Genomic DNA, 27,001 nt, shown 5'->3' on the forward strand with positions numbered 1-27,001 from the left:
AAACCCGAACCAGTATACTGTGTTGCTTTTCATGCTGATCATTTGGCTTTAAAGAATTCACACTAAGGTCAATGAGTTCAGCAGCTATGATGACATGAGTGCTAAATGTCTTCAATTTTAGACTCTGTTCTCATGGCCTCAGGTTTGGGTGGAGAGAGGCGATCTGCTGATGGGCTTCAGGCCTCACCGTGTCTGCAGCTGTCAGGTTGATCCCCAGGCCTCCGGCTCGGGTACTGAGGAGGAAGACGAAGATATCCGTCCTGCGAGGGAGGGGACACCAGAACAGTGAGAGAAAGCAAATAAAGCGACGGCAGATCGTGCTCTTCAAGAGGCCTGTCCAACCACCCAGAATTTACAACAAGAGACGTTTAAATACACAGCACACTCCCCTCCGAAATAAAAACCAGAGCTGAGCTAATGCAAACCAGACCCCTGTGAGGAAGGGGAGAGCAAAAGCCCCTGACAGCACCACCAGGGAGGAGGAATTTACACTTGGTGACATTTTGGAAAAACAAGCTCCAATTAGGTTTAAAAAGAGCTGGGCGTTTACAGGCGCGCATGTCTCCCTTTTCAGTCCGGGGGATGAAAACTAGCTGAAAACTCACCGGCTCTGGAAGTCAGCCACCATGTCCCGCCGCTCCGAAATCTTGGACGAGCCATCCAGTCTCATGTATGTGTGCTTGCGGTACACCATGTACTCCTGCGGGACAGTAAATTAACACAAAGCTATAATTTAATTTCAGAAAATATCATAAAAAATTAAAATAAAAAACTATAAAACAAACTTATAGAGACTGAATTAAATAGATTAAGGTAATACACTGAAATACTAATCTTTTAAAAAACTGGCATCTTAGACCATCAAGCAAACAGCAACAGAGGAAAAAAGCAGTTAACATTTAACAAAAACAAGTGAAAACTGTTCAGTGTAATGGTGTCTGGTCACTGTTCATTTAGAGAGGAAAGAAAGAGGAGAAAATAAAAGCATCTTTGTGATTAAATGCACAATATTTAATTGTAAAGCACAATAATTAACATATTCACAAAATAAACACATCGATTTATGATGCTGTGACTGAGTGTGGAATCATGGAAGTTATCATCTTCTTTACATCCTCTGCAGAATTCATGCTGCACAATAGAGAGCATTCTGACAAACTGTGTCACAGTCTGGTATGGAAGCTGCTCTGTTGCTGAGCGTAAGGCACTGCAGCGGGTGGTGAAAACTGCCCAACGCATCACAGGGACCACACTGCCAGCCATAGAGGACATCCAGAAGAAACACTGTTTGCGCCGAGCACGCAGTATTCTGAAGGACACCTTTCACCCTGCTCACAGACAGTTTTCTCTCCTGCCCTCCGGCAGGCGCTTCAGGCTCCCCAGGACAAAAACCAGCAGACTGAGGAACAGCTTTTTCCCCAGAGCTGTCTCCCTCCTGAACTCTGCCCCACACGGACTCTTTTGCCCCCCCAATACACCCCCCACTCTCCTCTAACTTAAACTCCTCGCAATAACTGCACTGTTTAACATTTGCACATTTATAATTTGCACATTCACTGCACCACATTGAGCTGTTTACTTATTGAATTGTACGTACCCACTGCATATGGGCATTTGTAATTATGTACACACCCACTATACATATACACTTGTAATCATGCTTATTTATCTGCATACTACTGATTATTAATAGCAACCTGTACATATATTCATATATTGTTACATATACACTTGTAATCATGTTTATCTATCTGCACACTACTGATTATTAATAGCAACCTGCACATATATTCATATATTGTAAATCTGTTCATAGCTTATCCAACCTGTATATAATGTTCATAGTACATCCATCTGTAAATATCACCATAGTTTTCTATAACTGCACTTTATAACTTATTCCTGTATCCTGCACTTGCTGCTATTGCACTGCTGGTTAGACCTAAACTGCATTTCGTTGCATTGTACTTGTACATGTGTAATGACAATAAAGTTGAATCTAATCTAATCTAATCTAATCTTAATGAATGAGCCAAAGTGTTCTAGACTTTAGGCTTACTCACACTAGGTTATCTGAACTGTGCCCAGGCGCATTTCCCAGTTTTTTTGAATAGTGTGAATGCTCCGAATTGGGCTCAGGTCCAGTTTAGTTGCAAGAGGTGTGCCAGAGTGCGGTTCGGTTGGTCTCAGGTGTGGTATGCCTATAGTGTGAAGGCAAAGTGCACCTGAGCCCGAAACTAAAGGCGCGACTTCACTTTTAAGAGACTGTTTCAAGATGCAAACCCCTCGCTGCACCTTCAGCAAACCTCCAAATAAATGCAGCACGAGGGCTTTTATGATAATTTATGAGCGTCAAAAGTTGTGGATATGTTCAGCAAAATATTTGATTATTTGTCACTGCATCCCAAACGACAAAAACAATATAACTAAAGCAATGTCCACAGTGCTGAGTCAGAGCGCTTCACTTCCTGTAAAACAGAGCAGTCGCATCATCGATGACATAAGCTTGCTCGGGCTTAGAATGTAAAGATGCAATGTGAGTGCAGGCCGTCAGAGGAGAGGGGAGGGGGGACAACCGCGCTTTGGCACGGTTCAAGGCAACCGTGCCTAGTGAGAGTACGCCCTTATTATTATGATAATATAAAGTGGAGTTTGGCAAAACAAGATCACTGAAGCAATTGCTGATGAGAGATGAACGTGACGGAGTACCAAAGCAGTAGAGATTTTATCATGTCACAGTCCACCTTGTGATCTTCTGGTCATGATCGTGTGAACAAGCAGCAGCACTGTTTTATCATGTTTTTAAGGTTCACACAAAGTGATAAAACACACTAATAAAACACCCAAAATATTAAAGCATCTTACTAGATGTTTCTAGAATTTCAAGAGAACCAAACAGGAAATTGAGGGTGTACGACGTTATTAGCGTAGCCCATACACACTCATTCACTCATACACTACAGTCAATTTAGTTTATTCAATTCACCTGTACCGCATGTCTTTGGACTGTGGGGGAAACTGGCGCACCCGGATGAAACTTGCGCGAATACGGGGAGAACATGCAAACTCCACACAGAAATGCCAACTGACCCAGTGGGGAATCGAAACAATGACCTTCTTGCTGTGATAAAACTAAAATATTATTTATTTTCAGTAAAAACATATATAAAAAGCTAATTAGTTTATAATAGTAGCTATAGTATACAATGTTAGTGTAAGTATAAGTATTAGGGGTGTGACGAGACGTTTACTCCACGAGACGAGGTAAGATTTTTACATTATTTTTAAGAAATCATCTTTTATTCAACTGAAATAAAAAATTGCTAAAGAATTTGGGTGTTTTTTTAAATCAACTTGTAATTAATGTTATTTTACTTCTATTTTAATTAATTCTATGGAGTTAAGGGCATGCAAAAACTGCTAAATATTTTGCAAATAGCCAATGTGAATGGAAAAGCTTTTCTATCATTTTAAATATTAGTAAAATATTTGCTAATATATGAATGAAAAATAGATTTTTTTATTCAACTGAAAAATTAATCATAAACGCAAAACAATTTGGGGTGCTTTTGTAAGAAATATAAAATGAATGGTATCTATTTTAAAGAATTTATGCCATAAAGGACATGCAAACACTATATTTAGCTTTAAATTACTGACAGGCTTCTCCCCTGTACAGTTTCACATGGGAAATCAAACTCCTTTCCACAAAATTGCACTTACCAAAAACTACATGACTGTTTTTCATTTAATTTATTAAAAAAATTAGTTTTGCTTTCGTTCAGCAAGATTTCATTTATGCCCCTGTAACTCACTCTATGCTACTAGATGGGATCATGCGAATATGAATTAATAAATTATAGGAGAGAGTGGTTTAAATGTAATTTGATATCGCTTGCAAAAAAAAAAAAACTGCGTTTCCCGGACAGCATAAACGTGTTCCGCGATGATGAAGGCGGGTGTCTCGAGTCTCCAAAAGTTAAGTGTGTCTGTCTATGTGTGTCTGTGGTCCTTTACTCACTCAGAAGGTGCACAGAGTCAAACAACCATGTGTGTATGGCTTATCCTGTTGAAAATGCAGACTAAACGTCCACCTGTACATGACGGTAATAGTTTGACTGCAGTGTTTACATGTCTGTACAGCACTTCAATAATGCGACTAAAATAGGAATACTCCACATGTCTTAATTCCATTTGTGTTTATGATGATTATGACTTTAAGCATTTTTGAAGTGATATTCCATCATATTCCATGGTTACGAGCCATAATGTATGTGGCTGCAGTTGTAGCCTATGTTGAACGCCAACGTCACACTCGGCCAAGCAATTTACACGACTTTTCACCTCAACGAGAAATCTCATCATGATTTAATCTCGTCCAATGACATCTTGTCACACGCCTAATAAGTATGCTAGAAGTATAAAATCTGAATTTACATTTAATGAGTACTTTGAGGACTGAAAGATCTAGAGTCTTTTAATATGTCATCACACGATTGTCCTTAATATCCTCGACAAGATCATTATAATATATAATTAAGCTCTTATCATCACAGATTGACATTTTAGTGGGCATCCTACATAAATCAGCATCTTACATCAATAACAGCTGAAAAAGAGTTCCACAAGAAAATGGAAAATCTTGCAAGATATGTAACCAGTGAGTCTATTTCACTTAAATCTTCTCATTAAAACTGCATTACTAGTTTTGAAGCATGTCCCTCTTAACACACCCTCATTAGTGTAGCTGTATGCAGAGACATTTCCCAGATGACCTCCCACTCTCCTGCACCACCCAGACTGAAGCCTCCACTACACTGGACGGCCTCCCAAAATCACATCTGGAGCGTATGAAGCTAGCGTTAGCCTTGACATTAAACGCCTTTGATTAGGACTTTGTTCCAGACTGAAGTAACATTAGATCACAAATCCAAAGCTCCTCTGCAGCTGTGAGTAACAAATAGGAGCATCTAAAATGGCAATACACTATTGAGAATATAACTCTGGGTTAGCGGAGTGTTGAGAATGAGATGATTTAGTTTGAGACTTAGGAAGGATGCCCGGAATATGCTAGAATGAACCCAGAGTTGGAGTTCAGCTAGTGAACATAATAAATTAGAAAAAGTTGGCCAAAACATACAAGGGGTTTGCTTGGAGAGACACAGTATCAAAAGAGACATGGCTTGACAAGTCTTCGGCTTCCGCAAAGAGAATGCATTGCTGGGGTTTACAAAGCAAAAGCATTTTTAAGGCTGTTAAAGGTACGTTAGCGTTCTAAATTTTGCTACATTTTCCTTTTATTTATATTTATCAAAAAAAAAACTATCAAATTTACATAAAGTGAATAATGTTTTAAACAACATTTCTGAAAAAAGATGCATTTAAACATTAATATGTAATTATACTAAATGTATAAGATTTTATATGATTAAAAACGGCTAAAACCTTGCGGTTCAAAGGATAATGGCCAAAAATGTTTTTAAATTTTAAATGACCATATTTAAAAAAAAAATGACAATTTAAAAAACAGTTTTATCTTGTTTGAAAATGCTTTTAAGATTTATTAGGAAGATGAAGGCTGCACAATTTATCACTTTAGCATCGATATCGAAATGTGCTAATCTGCAATAGTCAAATCATAGGATGTGCAATGTTGAGTTGTGATTACAATGACCAGGAACAACATTTCAGAATATGATTGGTGAGTTTTTTTTCTTGCCGCTGTTGCCACTGGCTTGGTTTGGGATCTGTAGAGCTGCGCGTCGATGGATTTGCTCTTCAGTGTTTGGACTCTCAGTAGTGACTATTAAACCACACTTAACTGAGCTAAACTAAACTGTACTACACGGTTTTAATTTACTATGATTTTCTATGTGAAGCTGCATTGACACAATCTACATTGTAAAAGCACTACACAAATAAAGCTGAATTAAAAAAGTGAATTGAATTAAATTGATTTGTGGAGTCATGGCAAACTTGAAGCCTAAAGGCTGATTTAAGCTTCTGCGTTAAGCGCACACGTATGCTCTGGTGCAGTATGTGCACGGTCGCAAAGCCCTACACAGTGGCTGACGCACACCTTTCGAAAAATGTAGCTGCACGTCGCAAATACATGTAGTGCAAGCTCTGTGATTGGTCTGGTTGGGTAGCTGTGATGGATGTGGGCGGTGATGAGAGCTGCAAGTCAGAAGAAATGAGGGTTTATATTTGTCGAGTTCTGTGAAGGAGCTACAGATGAAAACTTTTGTTTTGTGTTTACCTTATGATTAAAGTTGTTGCACGTCCACTGGTTCACGCTTCCGAATTAGCGAGTTTAAGCTACTTGTACATTAAGGTAGCGTTTAGAAAAAACAAAACAATCGCAAAGACACTCGACACAGAGGAACATTTAGACCTACTGCCAGTTAGTGTATGGAAGTGTTATTGCAGAGCAACACAGTATAAATGCACAGCTACACGCAAGACAGTCACCATGGGTTACATTGTACACTTGTAGCAGATGTATAAATCAGCCTTAATAGAGTCAAAGATTTTCATATGGACATGTTTTTTAAAGGAACAGTGACTAAGATATCAAGTGAATTTAAGCCAAGAAATTCTAAAGTTTAGAGATTTAACAAAGCTTTAATTGCATTGAATTATTCATACAATGAAGAGAATATGATGTTATTTGATTGATGTTGAACTCATGTTCTTAAGGCTGATTAATACTTTTAAGTGCATCAAGTGCACGGGTATGGTCTAACGCAGCCTTTGCGCGGTCACATAGCCCTTGCCATGGCTGAAAAATGTAACTACACGTCTCAACGGCACATGGTGTAAGCTCTGTGATTGGTCAGTTTGGTACCAGTGATGAGCGTGGGCGGTGCTGAGCCTTCCAGCCCAATGAAGTGAGTGTTTACAAGTGTCAAGTCCCGAGGAGGAGCTCCAGATAGAAACTTTTGTTTTGTGTTTACCTTATAATTAAAGTTGCTGCACATCCGCCAGTTTCCACTTCTGAATGAGCGAGTTTTAGTTAGATACTTGTATATTAAGGTAGCGTTCAGAAAAAAAACATAAGACACGTGAAGAAACCCATCACAGAGGAACATTAAAAACAGCACGCAGAAGTATAAATGCACAATTACTCACAAGGCAAGCGCCGTGGGTCACACCAATCACTCAACGCAGAAGTATAAATCAGCCTTTAGACTACACAAAAAAAACTTAAAACACAAAACAATTCTTGCATCTTTCTGTTGTATTCATCTATGCTTGCAAATTGTTTTATGCTTTATGCAGATGTACAAATTCTTTACATGTAGAGTTGCTTCGGTCATCTTATATCGCAAATGTATATGGCAGAAAAACAAAATATCGCAATGTCCATTTTTTCCAACATCGTGCAGTCGTAAGGAAGATGTTTAATCAGTTTGGTGTTAATGTTACAAGCAGGTCAATGTGGACAAAGAGTTACCTATTAAAAACTGGCTAGGCTTAAAAACAATGTTGAATCCACAGCTGACGGCAGCTGGGAAGTGAAGTAATTCAGAGGCAAGGCAAGTTCAGACATTCTTATTTAAAAAATCTAAAGCCAAGCATTGCTTTCTTTTAAATTATGTGCTAAATAGAACAGTTCACAATAAGATCAGCAATTTGGATCAGAAGAATAAATAGGAACAAATTAAGTTTGTAATGTTGACTTAAAGATAAACCATTGAGTTTCGCATATACATTCCAATGCCAAAACTAATGTCCACCCGAAGCCATAGATTGATGCAATGTTTATTTTCCCCGCATAACTTTTTCAATAGACCAACCACTTCACAAATAAAGGAAGTCAAGTGTACGTAACCAGACCTGCGAGAGAGCGCAATGAAAAACACTTTAGCTAAAATCAATGGGAAGAAATAACTATTGACTCTAAGGAGGTTTTTCTAGACTGCGCTGTTGTGAAGCACTATAACTGACCTGTGTTGACAATGTTATTGGAGACTTCTACATTTAGCTCTGTGTTTGGCCGACTGCTGAACATGTGGCAAACAACTGCGTGCCTCTGGAAAAAGTGATTGTTTCCTCTAGTTATCTTTGTCCAGTTAACAATATGGAGCGTTATTTTTCCTCTCACAATGCTCGATTTAATTTCAACATCTCTTCTTTTGTAGGATTTAACACTCAAACTGAAACCAACGTATAAACAAAAACATGTACTCTTTGACCTCAGTCCAGATTTCTGTGGAGATTAAGGAAAGGCTTGAGGTTGAAGGAAAAAACATGTCATAATGACATAGTTGCATAATGTTTGCACGGCTGTCATGTCAGTGGAAGTTTCTGGAAAGGCTCACCTCTAAAAGGTCTATCATGCGGGTCATCTGCGAGTAGATGAGGACTCGGTGGCCCTGAGACTTCAGTCGAGTCAGCAGCAAGTCCAAAGTGTGAAGCTTCCCGCTGTCTGTGATCAGAGACTCTTTGTCTGAAGAACAAAGAAGAGAAAAAAACATTTCCAAACAGTAAATACTGCGTCAGCTCTCAACATCAAAACCGCATCCCATACTGTCGGAAAGAAGCTGATTAGAAAATGCAAAGAATTATAATGAATAAGCTTGTGGAGTGACAGCAATTTCCTTTTCTCCGCTCAAAGCGTTCTGTAATCACTCCACTCCAGCCCCGCTCCGGGCTTTCCATTTCCTGCTCCTTGCTTACCGATGACAGAAATCCCACTCTCTGCAGTACATTTTGTAGAGATACTGAAGCTCTTTTTTTCAGTATGCTATTTTTATATTGACTAATAAATTAAGTTCAAGATGATGCTGTATCAGAGGGATCTTGCTTTGATTTAAAAGAATAAAAAACAAGTTGGATTAAAGTATTGGTTGTATCAGTGTTATTTTAATATTGAGCAACTATTGCACTTTGTATTTATAGTTTGAGTTAGGGATGCTCCTATTGATCATCCACAGATTGGTATCGGCCAATAATCACAGTTAATGACTGGATCAGTACTTGCTGATCTGGCCGGTCTTATGATCCAATCACAAGTGTTTGTGTTAGTTGGACATGAGCAAAAAATATTTGAATAACCCTGCATGTCCTTTAGGCCTTTTTTACATATAAGAACTGAAAGTTCTGTTTTTTGACAATATAGCAGGTTTACTAAAACCTGGCAGAAAATACTAGATAATTTAAAAAAATGCTTTTTTTAACATGAATATTTTCTTGTAATTTACTTTTTAACAATAAACAGTAGTTTATAGGCCTATTTCTGTTTAGTAAAGAAGTAAGACATTTATTGGTTTGCAATTTAACTTCTAATGCATCAAATATGCGCTCTTTTTCGTGATTGAGGTATTTTGAATCATTCTTTGATCATTTGCAGTGTTTCCAAATTGCAATATTAGTAACTTTAAACCATGTTGTTGTTTTTTTTTTATCTTTGCTATCTACTGTTTTTGACTATGACATGTTCACACCTAACTGGTTATAAGAGACATGTTTAAGGGATTATCTGCAGTGTCCTTAATTTATGCTCTTAGGTTGGGGGAAAACTCCACTTAAGCATCATAATTTGAGGGAAAATATGCTTTATGCATTATAAAGTTTGAAGCATCAGAATCGGTACTCTGTATTGGCTGATCACCATGACAAGGAATCAGTACTCTGTATTAGCTGCAAATGTCCTAATCAGAGCTATAGTTTGAATCATCATTATTAATATTATTTTTTACATTTTCTGTTTTATTTTAACTATAGGTACACTTTTATTAATTGGTTGTGTTATTTTTCCAATGCATTTATCCAAAGTAACTTACAAATGAGAATTACAAATAATCACGAAAAAAACAAAGTTCCTGTCATTTTCTAGAGTTTTCTTGTCTAGAGTAGTTAGTTGTTTGTTTTTTCCATGATTTAGCTACGTTAGTTTATATTTAAACTGCATGAAAATTAATTTATTGTTACTATTTGCATATTTAATTTTTCCTACAAAATTGGTTTCAAGTTAAAAACTATTTTTATTTTATGGTTTTCGTCTTGGGCAGTGTTGGGGTAACGCATTACAAGTAGTTACGAAGTTACGTAATAATATAACTTTTTAAAGTAATGATTAAAATAACCTATTACTTAAAAAAAGGAAGTAATAATATCTGAGATACTTTTCAAAATATGTAACACAAGTTACTTTTTTGTTTAATTCATTATCTTTTTTAAAAAGTAAATTGCTGAATTAATTAGAATGCATTTATTATTTTGAATACATGGAGGAAAAGGAATTGTGCTTGAAAATGGTTTGTACTTAAACTTTAAAGTTGAACTTTCGTTATTCTGTATATACTGTATGGCATAGAGCTCTGAGATCAGGAAGTTCTCAGAAGATAACATTATCTTACATTATAAGTTTTTTATGTGTTTTTAAGGTAAATAAAGATGTAGGTTATACAGTGTGTTGTTAGTTGCTCCTCTATTTAAAAAAAAAACAGTCAAGCCTTAGCTTGGTAAGTAAAAGTAAAGCAAAAATAACCTAAAATTAATATAACAAAAAGTACAAAAAGTAACTAAGTAACACAACTAGTGTATACTCTACTTTTTAGGAGAGTAACTCAATATTGTTATTCACTACTTTCCAGAGTAACTTTCCTCAACACTGGTCTTGGGTAACTATAATAAGCTGGCTTGATTTTTATAGATGCTAATCAAGTTGTAGATGCTGCAGTTAAAGCAACCAGTGAATAAAACATTTCAGCTTTTTTTTTCATGAATTCTATCCAACATCAAATCTACCTCATTTATTTAAGACATCAACACATTTGACTGAGATTCACAGAGAACATAGTGGCAATGGGTTGTCAGTGTGATCGCTCCAGCAGTGCTTACAAAAGAGGAAGCACGGGCTTCCCATTGTTGACTGGTTCAACCCTTGACCCTGAGGTCGACGCATGGGGGGGAAGTTAAATGACCCTGCTAGTCATGGGCACTCAGAAAGTGATTATACACACACAAAGTAAGCCTGCTGCCAGAGCAATCTAGAGATCCCCAGAGAGAGTTTGAGCCTTAGACAGGACAAAAAGCATGTCAAACGCACCGCCTGCATGACCATCGCTGCTGTTACCACATCATGTCCATGCTAATGTGAACCATAGCTGAACCCTGACTTAGAAGCCCCATGACCCTGCACAGGCTGTGTGTGTAACCTTTTAAAAGTGGATAAGAATGGCTTAAATTAGCCCATACACTCAAGAATCTCATTCACACCGTGTTGATAGTTGACATGATAATGAGCACATGGGTCTTATTTGCTCAAGATGAACGTTTGCTGGGAAGATAAAGGAAAACAGGGAGTATACATCAGACCTGGGGCCCATTTTGGGCCTGACTGACATTCGAAAACAACTTTTTTGAAAAACAAACAAGTCTGCATGCTTAAAATAGTTGGGTTTTTATATACACTTACTTGAAAGATTAAAAAGTAGATCACATCAAACCAATATGTTTGCTGAGGATGGAATGGTAAGTTTGAATGCTTGAGACAAAGCATGTGACAAGTAAATGGCAACAACTCACACTACACTGTTAATTATTTGTTATGGCCAACCTTTAAAAGAGATATTTTATATGATCTGGCAACGAAACCTGAAAAAATAAAGTAAGGCATTTTTAAATATTTGTCTTCATTTACTAAACTTGAAGAAGAATTCCACATCCATCAAGCATTCTGAAAGGCATTTTTGACATCTAAAATTGTTATGGAAAGGTTAAAAGGTTCAGATTAATTAAATGTAGGTTTTCTTAAAGCATTTCTATTGACTTAATATTTACAATGTACAAAAAACAAGCAAAAAAAAAAAAGAAACTTAAATATTTCAAGGACTGTAAAAAATTATATATATAATTTTTATTTATTTTTTATATACTAATACATGCTGTTTCAATTATTTTTTGAACAGATCAAATATTTACCTGTTTATAATTATGCTTTTAAGACTGATAAAATTACAGTAGTTTAAGTCTGATAACAGATTTACTGCTTTTGAATGTAAACTGTTAAAATGCACTAAACCTATGATACTACATATTTTAAAATAACGTCACGTTTTTGCGAAAATCATGATAATGATGATTTAAACAAAATTAAAACTAAATCCATAAAAAAATCATGAAAATTTACAGCATGTTTTGATGAAAAGAAAGTGCATACTAAGGAAAGTTTATTAAATAATGCAGGTTGCCAGATTGACGACACCAACAGCAGTGTGCCTGACTATAGAGCCTAAAGGATGATTTAAGGCTAATTTAAAATGTGTTCTAAACAAAAGCAACGACACTAGGTTTTCAAATTTCTTGCAACAACAGAAAACTATAACAATGATTACCTCAGGTACACCTCATGTGCTTTATTCTGTGTTAAATGCTAATAATGTGTTTTTAATGCTATTTTACATGACATTAATTGCCATACTACTGAAAGCAGCAGCACATAGTTAACCTCAAATCTCGAAAATAAAATAAACGTTTGAAATTGAACTTTAGAACTGTTACTCACTGCAAACCAACACATATCAGTTATTCAGCATATACGTATATTAATGATAAAGAGGTTTAATAGGTAATAGTTAGATTATAAACCTTAGCATTTCGTTGGAGTGCAGTAAGTGCGCTATTTTGTGCTTCTGAAATTTTAAATCATTTAAATTTCTGTCGTGTTTCAGCTGGTGGAAGCAGTCAAATTGATTATCATTGCAAATTTCGTTAAGTGGCGTGTTGTTAGGACTTAGGGTTACGGTGTTACCTGCTCACCTAATGTTTACGTTTGTAATATTTATATTATTTGCTAATTAATAACCACCTCAAGTGGAACTCTGAATCTGCGTCTCATTTTGAAGGCTGTCACTGTCTACCAGAGGTCGCATTTCACGGATGCATACTTTAAGAGCTTTTCTGACAAAGGAAAGAATGAAATACGTGGTTTTCCACAATAGCAACCCAGGGGTGCTGAAATATAATTAGCTAAATTGGCCTTGAGTGTGTTAAAGAGACCAAAACAAAGACAGACGTTCCGGCCCATAATGAACATTTTCAAAGCAAATAACTGACTTTAGCATTGTTTTTCAGATAAACAAGTATGTACACTTAGCATGTTTCTTAAATATCTCCAAAAATTGTGTTTTTATGCTTCAAAAGCTTACATATAACACCTTTAATTTCACTAGAGAACTGCTCTTGTGTTTTCCAGCTGAGCTTGCACACTCTAATAAAGATCTACTAGAACTGATTTCACGTTATGATAATATACCACACTACTTTCAGACCACTAAAGACAGCTTGAATGATCGCAGCAAGGCATGTTTGAACATGTTTAACAGCCGTATCCCACAGTGTTAACAGCAATGGTTTCTTTAGCATAAAAAAGAGGTTTCAGTTTCCTGACATAGAGAAGGCTGGTTTGATGAGGAGAAGATGCTCTTCCCCACGAAGCTCTAATCTAATTGGTCTGGCGTCAGAAGGATGAGGCCCAAGGGCTGCCAGATCCCCCTTTATGAAGCCCCTGAAAGGCTGCGGGATGAAGATGGTGATCTGAGGGGATGATGTGACCCATCGGTGCCCACAACTAAACGACACTGGCACCACTGAGTCTCCTCTGGTGTTTCCATTCCCGTCTTATCAAATCCCCCCACACGTCCTATTTCACAAGTCTGAACACTTTGCAATTACTCAGTTTTTTTATTCTCGACATGTTCGACATGCTACTTCATCTAAAACCAGCTCACAAACACAACTTATCTCATTCCCAGTTTCAGGGGAAACTAACAAGGACTGAGTGACTTCATCATTTAGATCTAGTGATAATACACTTCGGAGTGGATAACGTTGGAATGAAAGTTCACAGAGAACAGCTTTATGTATTTTCAGGATGCCTTCCAACTTGAGTGCAAACAAGGGGAGCTCAAAGGTACCACACACTATCAATCCAACACACCTGCTTGTGAAAACCCCCCTCAAAAGTAGCCTTCCAGGAGCCTCTGCTCTAATCCAATCCCTCTCGTCCAGAACTGAGGCCTGACCCGAGGGTGACCCTATTAAAAAAACGGACGAGCTCATTAACCCCCTGTCCGCTTAACTGGTCATCCACTGCCTGCTAATTTCATTAATGTGATCACAGCTTTAGGCTTCTGGTGGGCCACAACACAAACGCTGGACTCTAATGCCCTCCGTGCCTTTAAATTTAAACTGTAGTGTTTACTGACGCCTTGTAACATCCTCTTGCCACTACCTAAACATAGGCATTGAGCCAAGGGGTGAGGCTAGTTCTCAACACAAACAATATTTGTTTTGCCACTCTATGACATATCAGGACGTTCAGTTGTGTGAAAGTAATTACTGCACCTTTAAAACAGGGCAGAGTTGCACAAATAAATAAATGACGCAATGCTGATTTACAAGGGCATGAGCTCAGAACTGAAATGTGATATTCGTCCGAGGAATAATTACAATGATTCTTCTGTGAAACTTAAACTTTTAACAGTGATTTAACTCTCCTTGTCCATTTGAAAAGTGAAAGTCAATGAGGTTAAAAATAACATTGTGTGACCACTGCCCTTTAAACTTTGTAGAAAGCACTTCAGTCCAAAATAAATGCTGTCATCGTTTGCTCATTCCATGTTGTTCAAAACCCAGAAGACTTATCTTCCTTTTCTAAACACACACATTTATGGGCGATTCTAAAATTATGGGTACATTTTGCATCTCTAAGTTAAACCTTCTATTATTTTATACAAATAAAAACTTGAACCTGTTTTGAATAATAACACAAATGTGATAAAGTTATGTCTAAAAATGTCTTTATTGTGTATTTAGAGACATTTGGTCTTGAAAATTTTGACCGTCTCTAACCTCTTTAATCATACATTCAGCTTCAATGGGCTATATGCATAGCTATTGTTTTTCAGCCAATGATGAACTTCTGGTGAAAGCTTATTGTGACTATTTTCAATTTCAAAAGGTTCTTTTTACAGCATCCTATTGTATTGTAATTCAAATACAATCAGTTAAATAAAGTTACTCGTCCATTTGGTAGAGAAGAAAGACCGTTTAAACGCAGGTGCCGTCTTTAGCTGCAGGTTAGCGCCAAAACTTGCTTGAAAATACTGGGGTTAAATTAATTTCCATATTTTTAAGACATGGCATGGAGAAATAGAATTTAATGCAGTGCTTATTGTTTGGTCTGATACCTACTTTATATAGTATCTTAGCCAGGCTTTTTTAAAATAAAAAGATCTTAAACGCAGCGATTTTGTACGTGGTGAAAACTCAGCGGAAGCCCTGGGGCAAACTGACTGAAATCAAAGTCTATGTGTATAAACCCCATTATCGTAAAATAAGTCTAATTTTTTGAACGTTTGTGTTAATTTTACTAAGTAAAATAAACATCTGCATAAAAAAATAGTCTGTCCCTGCAATCTTGTCTACTCCGTTATTTTTGTTATGAAAGTCATAACATTCTGTAAAAAAAAAACCTGATAGAAAAAGCATGCCACTTGCTTCAAGTGATGTCACTTCCTTTGGCGGTAAACTCTGGAAGGCATTGAGGCATGTTATTATTCATCTCTTATTAAATTTTAAAAACGCCTCTCACTAATAATAATAAAAAAAAGACATAATTAAACAGGATTAATTATTTTTGCTGTTATATTTCAGGGAATTTCTCATTGACATAAAATAAAATTCAGTTTCAGCCATGCCAGGTGGTATCTACTTTAAAGTTAGCGTCTTGAGCTAAAGCACAAAATGGCGGAAAATGTCAACTCTGTAATGGCTAATAAGTTAGCATCAGTTAGTAACAGAATCAAATATCACATGTAAGAATTTTACATTATTTTACCTAACGGCTTCAGTTTCCTATAAATGATTCATATGTTGTATGTGATTACAGATGAAAATGAATGGAAAATGCAAAAAATGTATGCACAATTCTAGAATGAGTCGTACATTTGTTTTTGTTTTGTTTTTTTTGTTTTTTTATCACATCCGAGAGACTTTAGTATCTCTCTTGAAAGTTTGTTCACTAAAAACTCTGATGCCTCCTAACTTTTAATTACTTAGTTAATTAATGACTAAATAACTGCAATCATTAAAATTTATTGGCCATTTTAGCACTTTGCTTATGTATTGTTGGTCAGATATTTGTTACAAGTTGTAGTGATTTATATACAAATTAACAACATAACAATTTTCCTTTATTTAGATCAGAGATGCCCAAAGTAGGGCCCTGGGGCCAAAGTTGGCTTATTGTAACCTTTGATTTGGCCCACCATCCCATCTGAGAATGATAGAGGGCATCGTCATTTCTAATTTGACTTTTTTGTTTGTTTGATTGTTTGGTTGGTTTATTGCTGAGCTACAAAAAAGCTAATTAAAATTAAATGTTTTAATTAAATGTAAAAGATTTTGAGTTTTTAAATGAAATACTGTCACTCGACAGATAGAGGACAGAAGACGTCGACGAGCTTAAACTAGTTTAACTCCATTCTGTTATAAAATTTTTTTGTTGTAGTTGTTTTTACTGTAATAAGTATAAAATGTAAAAAATATGCTGTATTAGTTAATATAAAGCAATGTTTTTTTTTTTTTTTTTTTTTATAAATTAGGAAATAACCCAAGGCAACTATATTTACCATCAGCCCACAAGCCTTAGTAAAGTTTGGTTTTTGGCCCTTCATAAAAAAAAGTTTGGCCATGGTCTAGATATTGCTGCTATTAATTCCGAAGACATCTTGTGCAGAATTAGTCAGTCCAAAATATTGTAAACTTTAGTGGGATGCAAATAAATGGTCTTGAACTTATTTACCTGCCACAATAATTTTTTTAACAATTCTGGTCATCTGAAATAACCCCAATTTGATCAATTAACATAACCGTGACAACACAGTTTTAAACTAATTACGACAGGCTTTTTTTTTTTTTAAATAAAAAACAATCCTTAAGTGTCAGATTTAACATCTTACATATGATCTTACTATCTATCTTCTTGCACTCTACAAGTAAAGGTTATGAAATATGAAATATGAAATGTGACATTCACCACACACTGTGTATTTGGATTCTTGCAAAACTTTAGCAACCACATATCTTGCTGGAGTGGGAAATGAAACAAGCAAATGATGGATGCTGTCATAAATCTGTCATATATCGATTATACTCACCAGATCCTGTCTGGGATCTGAGAACAAACCCAAACACAAAAACACAGGGGGTGAAATATGTGGCCACATTTCCAATTTAAAAAAAAAAGCAGCAAAAGAAGCAAATCCAAGCAAAATGCTCCCTCTGTAGACTAGAAGAAGACCTGCAACAGAGAAACAACTCACGAAAGGTCGATGTCATGACATTTGCAGCCTTTGACCTGCACAAACAAAATACGTGGTGGTCTTGAGGACGTATTGTGAGCAATGGAGCTCATGGGAAATCAGGGTTTGAGTCTGTTCCCATACTGATCCCCTCTATTTGTCCCTTTGATTTTTTGTTTACTATTGAATATCAATATTGAAAAAATGTGACATTGCAAACATTTGCTTTGCTGCAATATATTGCGAATAGAATATAATTTCACCAGATGATTTGAAATAGCTCTATTTGGAATTATTTTGTTCATTTACATGTACTGAGAAGATCAAGTCTTTTTCTATGCAAGTGCACTCATATAAAATATAATAAATTACAAAAATAAATAAAAGCGACAGAGCAAAAACAAAAGTTAAATAAACAGTGTTTTCTGGAGTGTAATAGTATGTTGAAGTACAGAAATTTAACAATCAAACATAAAATGTGGTCAAAAACATTGTCATCATTGTATAAAAAAAAATAATTTTTAATTTTAATAAATAATCTAATCCTGCAATGTGACTATTGCAAATACACATTGCGATATCAATGCTTAAACGATATATTGTTCAGCCCTTTATATTATATGGAATAATAATAGTAAAAAATACTGTTTTTTATTATAGATTTTCATACAATATTAAATATGCAAATTAGGTTTAACTTTATTAAAGTTGCACTAATTTGAATACATATCTAAAATCTGAACACTGTATGCAGTTGTGTTCAAAACTTTTTTTTTCCTTTACATTTTTGAGTCGGATGATCTTACAGAGATTACAGCCAGAAAAAAATCTCATAAAAATGTAGGAATCAAATATTAACGGAAAATTGAGTATGAACATAGCCCATTGTAAAAATATATATATATATATTTTTTTTATTATTTATTTATTTATTTATACACAATATACACTAATAAAACTAAAGTTAAAGGTTGCATGTTACATACTGCTTCTGCAGTTCTGTCTGGTTCTCGAATCTCATTGGCCTATAGCCATGCGATATTCTGCAATGTCAGAACTTGTACAGCCTCCTTACTGTTTTGTATTACTCCGGCCACATGGATACAGTTGGACAAATATTGCAGCTGTTGGACAACATCATGTACTTTTGAGGCTTCTTTAGGCAAGAATGTAGTTGTTTAGATTGCAACAATGCAGTTTATTTATAAGTATAGGGCCTATTTCAAAATATTTGTGTAACCCTGAGTTACCATCTGTTTGTTTCTAATGAGTCTCCTGTTTTTGTTACTGCAGACAAGTTCAGTAAAGAGAAAGAAAGAAGAAATGCCCAAATGTGTTTGGCATTTTTCCTTATAGCAAACACAACAGTAATTTAGTAGTGATTGTGTTGACTTGTTTTTTTTTTGGGGTTAATCATTGTGATCTCCTGATTGCAACAGTGAAATTCTGGGAAATCTCTTTAGACTAATAGCATTTCATGCCGTTCAGCCTTATAATGTTAAAATGTGAGCAAAATCACCCGTTTTGTCATCACTTTAGACATTAGGCTAGTAAATCATTCAAATACTAGATCTAACATGGCATCTGTGAAGTAGCAACGGCTTCTGATGTTCTGACATTAGCTATCGATGTGATGGAATAGCGGAAGAAAGTAGTTCCTCATACAAAAAGCCTTTTAAACTCTCTGTTTGATTTTCTTTTTTATATACACGATTGCCAATGCACGCCTCCCACTAGTGTCTATATACAGCAATATCGCACTGCTACTCGTGTGATATTGCTCATTTATACACTGTTAAAAATTCATTAAGAAATTTTGTTAACTTATTGAATTTTACAAATGTAAGGGTTTTGAACACAAATCAATTAAGTTATCCCCCCAAAAACACAGACCTTTTAAATAAGTAGTTTGAACAAACAGCAAATGTCGTTTTTGGAGTGTGTATTCAATTTAAATTACAAAAGCATTATGAAAATATACAAAAATGTATTTTGTATGTTTAAAAAGGTATTTTGTATGTTTTCTTTCCATTAGATTAAAAAAAAGCATTTAGTTAAAAGCCAAAACTTGACAGCTGCATGAAAAAACAGCATTTTGCCTAAAAACCTTGATCAAAGAGAAGACAAGACGTCTGATCGAAGGATAATCTTCCCAAACACCTTGCTGAAAGCTGGCTGTTTTTCACAGGCAGAGAGGCGGGACGAGGGAGTAGATCACAAACAATTATGCAGTCACTGTTGTTTGGGCCCCAAATCAAAAAGGCCAGGAATATTTCCGGCCATTTTGCTGGAGTGCAGAGATTCTTTGAAAGAACAGGAAGGGAAAGCTGAGTTTCCCACAGGCTGTCTGTGAGCACAGCTCTGCAGCATATTCTCACTCTCTCTCTCGCCCACAAAACAACAGCTCAAAGCAGCAGTCGCATTAAAACAATGTGCAGAGCTATTGTAGGACAGAGTCTGTCCTTTTGTGGCCTGCCTTCCAAATAATGGGAAAGAAACAGTACAGGAGCAACACAAGCACAGGATGGACAGCTGTGTTGATGGTGTCAGAATTCTAAGTTGAGTTGAATCTTGCCACATGACTATATTTGAGCGATGATGGAAAAACACAGTAAATGTTTATGAGAAGGACCGATAACAATGTCCTTTTTTCGTTTGAGGGTTAAATGCGTTTGCTATCTCTAAAGATGTAAATAAACATCCTTTTAATATTGCCATGCTTTGTTACTAGGAGTTTCAAACTAGTTCCAAAGGGCCTGATTAATGTAGGACAAAGCATTTATTATTCAAAATTTAATAAAAAAAATGCAAATGGTTACATTCATAGATGCATAATATCAAATAAAAAATATAAAATACACTAAAATAAATTGTAAATAAATTTACTTATTATAATGCTATTTTAATAAGCTAACTAAAAAAATAACCTAACTTAAAAGAAAGAAAATAATTTTCTAAATAATATATTAGATTATGTTTGTTTCCTATTTCTGGATATTATTAAACATTTTGTAAAATAAATTACATATTTGTAAATAAAACAAGATGTTTCTTGCATTGTGGTCTCTCTTGGGGGAATTGCAGAGGTCAGTGGGATTTATTAATTTGAAAACCCCTGCACTGTAAAACCCAACAGTCAACTTTATCAAATAAAATGAGTGTAGTTAACTCAAAATTCACTGAAAGTTAATACTACTAATTTGAAAAGAGTTTTAAACTAAAAGGTAACGAGTTAATTAAATATCTCATTACTTCAACTTATATGGAGTAAAGTTCACAGTACTCAGATAGGTTATTTTTTAACTTAAATGGTTTGTAGCAATCGGTTTCCTCAAATGGTTTGAGATGCCTTAACTTATTGGGTTTTACAGTACTCAGTAGGTTTGAGTTCTCTTCATTTATTGGGTTTTACTGTGCTCAAATGGCTTCATTTACTCAAATGGATTAAGTTCACAGTACTCCTTAAGATTAGTTTTTGAACTTAAATCTTTTGTTGCAATCGGCTTCCTCAAACGGTTTGAGTTACCTTACCTGGGTTTTACAGTGTGTATATATTAAATGGATGACATGCTAGTTTTAAAAATACTTTATTTTCTGCTTGACTTTTCAAAAATGTGACTATTTTGTTTATATAATGCTGATAATTTAATATATTTCAATTTTCATCTTAAAGGGCTCCTATTTTACCCATTTTGCAAGATGTAAAACAACCAAACAGCTTACAAAAGTTGATTTTCATTATAGGTGCTCTTTAAGATACAGATTTACAAAGATAGTTATATAATTATTTTAACATAAGCACGGTAATATATCCTCCACAACACAAATAAAAAAGTAATGTTGCTGTTGTATCATTTTGCAAGCATTTCACGAGTAACTCTATATCTAGAAATCCTTCATCACAGTATTCAGTATTGCTCAAAAACACTCCGGCAGCCTCTATAAGGAGATGCAGGCCTTTAGCTCCAATAGGCAGTGGTGGGAGCGCCAACAAACTTCAATGACTGTTACCCAGTCTTGTGTCATTTCCTTCCCTGGGTACAGAATGACTCTGAGAAAATGGGAGAAGTGCGCTCTGAAACACCTCAAGCCTGTGAATGAACATTCAGAGCGATACACACACACACACAGACACATGCACATTCAAAGCGCTTACCTAATGCGGTGCAGAAACAATGTCCAATAGTCCAACTTCCTTGCTTTGTCCCCCCTCCCAACTTCACAAGCGCTCCCAGACCTCTTTTCTTTCTGTTTCCCAGTCTGATCCCAGCAATTACACTGGAACGCGCACACAAACACAAACCTTGCGCAAAAAAAAAATTATCTTATCTGCAAAAATAAGTATCGCCTGCTCTTATCGCACTGCCATGCCTAATGTGATGAACGTCTGTATAATGGTGCCAAAAGAGCGACAGTGACTAAGAGGTGCATGGGCCCCCAGACACGGCCTCTTCTGTGACCTCTGACACTCTCCCATGGGCCTCAGTCTTTTTTTTAGGCACTCTGTGAGTTCTCTTTGATTGAAATGCACTTTGGCCCCAAAACACAGCGGTACCATGGGGTTCCTTGGGGACTAAAGTCGTGCCACAAGAAGCTAGAGCTGGAGTTTTCTGGTTTGTGTTTGGTCTAAAGGTGAGGTCACGTTTTATGATGCCTGGCAAAGTCCAGTATTTTCAACATTTCTGTTTGTGTACAAGTCAGTCAAGCTATTTTTTCACATTCACCAACATAAAAAAATACTAGTTTGGTTGAGACTTCTGTCCATACATCGCGTTCACTATTGAACATATACAAAGGACCTTCATTTGAGCAATTTGATTAATGTTGACCATATGCTACATCATTTTTTAAAGTTGCAGATCATTTTTCAGATTGTACTACATGATTTTGGTCCCCAATTAGACCTGTTGTTTTTATCAACACAATCACACGGCCTAAACATTTAAAACTTCTTCTTTTCTAGTAGTTGAAAAAAAAGATACATTTGTCAAAGTTAGTCAAAATTTGATTTGATAGGATTAACTGCATAGTGAATGCTCATGCGTTTGAATGAGTTTGAACAGCAAGAGAAAAATACTCCACTTACTGACCAAACCAAACAGATTGTTATGGGCGTGCTGTGAAAAAGTGCACAAAAAAGAAGTTCAAAATACAAAATTAATAATACAAAATACTGAACCAAAACACAACTAAAATTATTTTCGATTGCATGTTTTCCCATATTTGTAGTCTACAGAACATGAGTTTGTACATTCACTAGAATTTGTTTTCACACACAGAGCATCTACAAATTACATAAGTTGTTATGAAAAGAGAGCAAAATCCTAAGATAGGGTTTCAGAAATTGAGAGACGAATGTCTAGGTCTCTCATTGCCTACAGGGAATTGCAGTAGTCATTTCCAAGCTAAACACATTTCACAGCATACAACTCAAAATTGCAAACAGGTTAACATATTTAGTCTTACATATATTACACTTTCATCTGCACTTCATCTGAAAACTCACTGTATGAGTGAAGCATTGACTTTTTGCCTCATTGTGAGGGAACAACAATCTCCAAAACCCTCACCCTCTCTGTACCTCTCTGGTGGAATGAGCTGCAAACGTGGATGTGCGTTTTAGGGAAATCTATTTAGGGATCTAATTGAGATTTTTTTGACAGATATTGTGATTGCAATTTGATATACGATTTAATCTTGTAGTCAAGATGCAGCTCAATTATTTATAAGCCGTGGCAACAGTTCTGGGGCAGCTTTTTTGTTCGATGTCTGTGACTTTGAAACCAAATTATCCCCATATTACAAAAGCTGTTTTTCTTTGAGATTAATTTGTCTATTAATGCTTTTGAAGCAGCAGACGCCATAACCCCACTTGTCAGCGATTTCCTGCTTGTTTTCTTTTTTTATTGTGGGCGTAGTTTGGTTGTGCAATTCTGATTGGGCATAACAAAAGTGTGCTCAACTTTTCAAATTGCGATTCGATTTCAATTAATCGCACAGCCCTAGAGACCATCCCATCTTTCAAGAAGCAGCTAAAGATATAACTCTTCCACAAGTTCTTAACCACACTACACACTTCAAACATATGTCCTTGCACAGGCGAGCTGTCATGTTTTATGGGGACCTTGCATACAGTCGGTGTAATGATTGTTCTGTATATTCTGTCCCCTTACCCCGACTTTGCCCCTGAACACAGCCCTCTCAAAAAACATTTTTACTTTTTCTAAATATTTCATACTGTACAACCCAGAAGCTGTTTTCCTCATGGGAACCAAACGATTGACTTGCAATGTCAAAAAAATATGACAAAAAAACACTTGTAGGGATAATTTATCACATTAATGTAGGAAATTTCATGTACATACACAAACACACAGGATTTATGGGGATTTTCCAAAGTCACAATTTATAAATAATAATTGTTTTATCCAATACAATCTATCCATAAATCATCATAGAAACCAACTATCACAGAAAAGTTTCTGCATATATTTAGATTAATAAAAAATCATTCTATATGGTTTATAAACTGTTTTCCTTACTGGACTTAAAAAAATATCCATACAAAGTCACAAATGACAGGTATCGCTGTACTCAAGGTGACCTTTTGTCCCCATAATGTATTCTTTCCATTTTTCTCTGGTTTTCTAATCTATGTCTAATGAACCTGGCATTGTGTACTACAATCAATGTTGGCTCTTTGATGAATTGCTTTGTTCCTCATCTCATCTGTAAGTCACTTTGAATAAAAGCATAAATGTAAACTGCCAAACAATGAAATGGAGCCTGAAATAATGTGGTGTGTACCCATCATTATGTGCCCACACATTAAGAGAGGGAGTTGTCGCCATTCATGGCATTATAAATTTTAATCAAATCGAGACTTCCCTTGGAGACATTCGAGACTCATATGAACAAACCAATGAACGTGAGAAAGTGCTTTGTCTTAAGTAAAAATGTCTTTTCAAGGACAATACCCGGATACAAACGTCTTGGAAAAAATCAAGTACCTCTCCACCACATTTACACACGGGCAAGCATAAACAAACACAAACGCACGCTAGCTCCCACCCAGGAATTCACCCACCTGGAATCCTTATAAAGGACCAGCCGTGCCTCTGCTGCAGGGCCATGACGCCCCCTGGGTTTGGTGGGAGGAAAGACTGAGAGCGTTGAGCCCAAGCACATGCCAGCTCGGGGGATCCGTACAGGAAGCACTGCTTAGCAATGAGACTCCCCCCGTCACGCATTAACCTCCATTCATACTCGGCGCTGCGATCTGCACAGTAGCGTTCCAGGGGTACTGAAGTCACCTAGGGAATAAGAAAAGCCATTATTCAACACCTCAGAGGCTGTTTACAATATTAAATTGTCAATCCTCCAGATAATTGACATCTATTTCCCTGTCCACTCTTTCTGTTGCTAAGAAACGCCAAACAAATTGCACCTCTAGGAAGAGAAGAATCATTTCCAGTTGCCGAACGTGCGCACACACACACACAACCCTGTCTTTCTGACATTTTGTCCGAACCCCGCCGCTCTGGCAGGAAAGCGTGGCAGAGGTCAGCGGTGCTAACAGCGCTAACAGGCCTTTGAGTAACAGATGACCATTTCCTGTAGTGATTCACACCACTCACAATCCCTTCCACTGCATGTTTCTTTTTTTTCCTCTCCCTCTACCTCTTGCATTATCCCTCTTTCAGCATTATGGACAATTTTATGGCGTGCTGACAAGCGGATGATATTATCTTCCTTTCATTCTTATCTCTGATGAAAAACAGCTCAGCTTTGGCTGGGCTTCCAGTTTTGTAGCGAACAGCTGACCAATGGGAGCGCGAACACGCAGATGTGGCCATAAAAAGCCAACAGGGTCAAGAGTCCCTCATGAATAAAGAGAAAAAAGGCGACTAATCTATCTTATCACTTTCCCACAGTGCCCATATGCCCCTGCTGCCTAGAGGCCGGTGCCAATGCTGTGCCAATTCTCACAGCAAGGCCATGAGGCCAGACACGATCCCAAATCGTGGGATAACACAGAGATCGACTCGCATTAGCCAAGCTAACAGCAGACGTTGGAGAGAGAGAAAAAAAAGAAACGGTTCCTTGAACATGATTGAACCATTAACAGAGCAGATATGTTTCAGTAAAATCAAAATGGGCACATATAAAAGATTAACATCTTGACTAGCTTACGTAGGAAGTTTTGCTGGATCAACAAATTTGTCTGGAACTGGAACAACATTTCTGTCTGCCTGATTTCAGATTTTTGAATGAGGTTTCGGGTTACGGTTAGGATTAAGGGCTTGAATTTTTCATTGAATAGTATGTAAAATAATCTTTTCTACTTTAAAGTGTGGTTTATGGTTTGGAAAAAAGTTTTTAAAAAGGGAAAAATCATTTTAAAAGGAAGAAAATACTCAAACGAATAAAAAAGGTAAATTAAATCATAGACCGTAAGAATAAATAAGAATTATATCAAATGTAATGCAAAAATAATATTAATCATTCGACTTTTAAATAATAATGAAAAGAATTGGGCGTCACGGTGGCACAGTGGGTAGCACAATCGTCTCACAGCAAGAATATCGCTGGTTCGATCCCCAGCTGGGTCAGTTGGCGTTTCTGTGTGGAGTTTGCATGTTCTCCCCATGTTTACAGGGGTTACCTCTGGTTGCTCCGGTTTTCCCCACAAGTCCAAACACTACTACAGGTGAATTGAAGTAAGCTAAATTGTCCGTAGTGTATGTGTGTAAATGAGTGTGTATGGGTGTTTCCCAATGATGGGTTGCAGCTGGAAGTGCAGCTGGAAGGGCATCAGCTGCGTAAAACACATATGCTGAATAACTTAGTGGTTCAGTCCGCTGTGGTGACACCAGATTAATAAAGGGACTAAGCTGAAAAGAAAATGAATGAATGAATGAACGATAAGAATTTTAATAAAATAAACATTCAAGATCATTCAATATCATAAAATCAAGATCATAAAATAATTATAATAACAGTAAGTATAAAATAAAACAAATAATTATAATTCATTCAAATAAAATTCATTGAAAGAAATAAAATAAAACTTGAACTCTTAGAGTCATTATTATATTATTAAAATAATTATATATTTACCATCACAGTAAGTAAACACTAATGATAATATGATGTGAGTTTTAATAATATGAGTTTGTTGATTGAGGAATGTTGATCTTGAGCCATTAAACGATATTTAAGTCTCGCCTACCACATTCCCTCAGAACCAAAAATTCTGAATTCACAATATCTTTGAGAATAACTTGAGACTATCCCAAATGACTGTGTGGTTTTTGATGGGCTGTGCATTCACAGCCAGAGAAGCAAGACCTCTGATTTCTCACTGGTGGGCTTGTGTTGTTTGGTTACTCTCCACCGGGGTCATGATTAGCTGAGCAGAAGATCTGTCAGGGGGTCAAAGAGGATAAATAAACCAGGCCTGTAGTGAGGGCCACACAGAGAAAAAGTCTTTCATTATTGATAGCAAGTTTGTTTCTGAGACAGCAGGAGATCGCTGTGCGCAGCTGACCACCCTCAATAGCAAACCACGCTCATAAGTTTCTGACTTGTTCCAAACACTTGCTGGATACGGAAAAACAAGAGAGTTATTCCATATAGAAATCTGGAAATGTTTCAAACCACCAAACGGAGTGAAAGCTATACTA

At 36.3% G+C, this 27,001-nt stretch overlaps 1 protein-coding gene across 7 annotated transcripts in view; it reads right to left on the reverse strand.

Annotated features, from left to right (window-relative positions):
* The window catches only part of ino80 (INO80 complex ATPase subunit), an 82,874-nt gene that overhangs the window by 16,808 nt on the left and 39,065 nt on the right, over positions 1 to 27,001 (reverse strand). For all 7 annotated transcript variants that reach the window (NM_001045119.1, XM_073932924.1, XM_073932923.1 and 4 more), the window contains exons 26-29: positions 24,403 to 24,628; positions 8,325 to 8,452; positions 606 to 700; positions 188 to 260 (exon numbers count right to left, since the gene is read on the reverse strand). In NM_001045119.1, the coding sequence (NP_001038584.1) occupies positions 188 to 260; positions 606 to 700; positions 8,325 to 8,452; positions 24,403 to 24,628 (522 nt within the window). The remainder of the gene's footprint in view (positions 1 to 187; positions 261 to 605; positions 701 to 8,324; positions 8,453 to 24,402; positions 24,629 to 27,001) is intronic.

The sequence above is a fragment of the Danio rerio genome, chromosome 20 (genome assembly GCF_049306965.1).
Source record: "Danio rerio strain Tuebingen ecotype United States chromosome 20, GRCz12tu, whole genome shotgun sequence".
Lineage (NCBI taxonomy): Eukaryota > Metazoa > Chordata > Actinopteri > Cypriniformes > Danionidae > Danio > Danio rerio.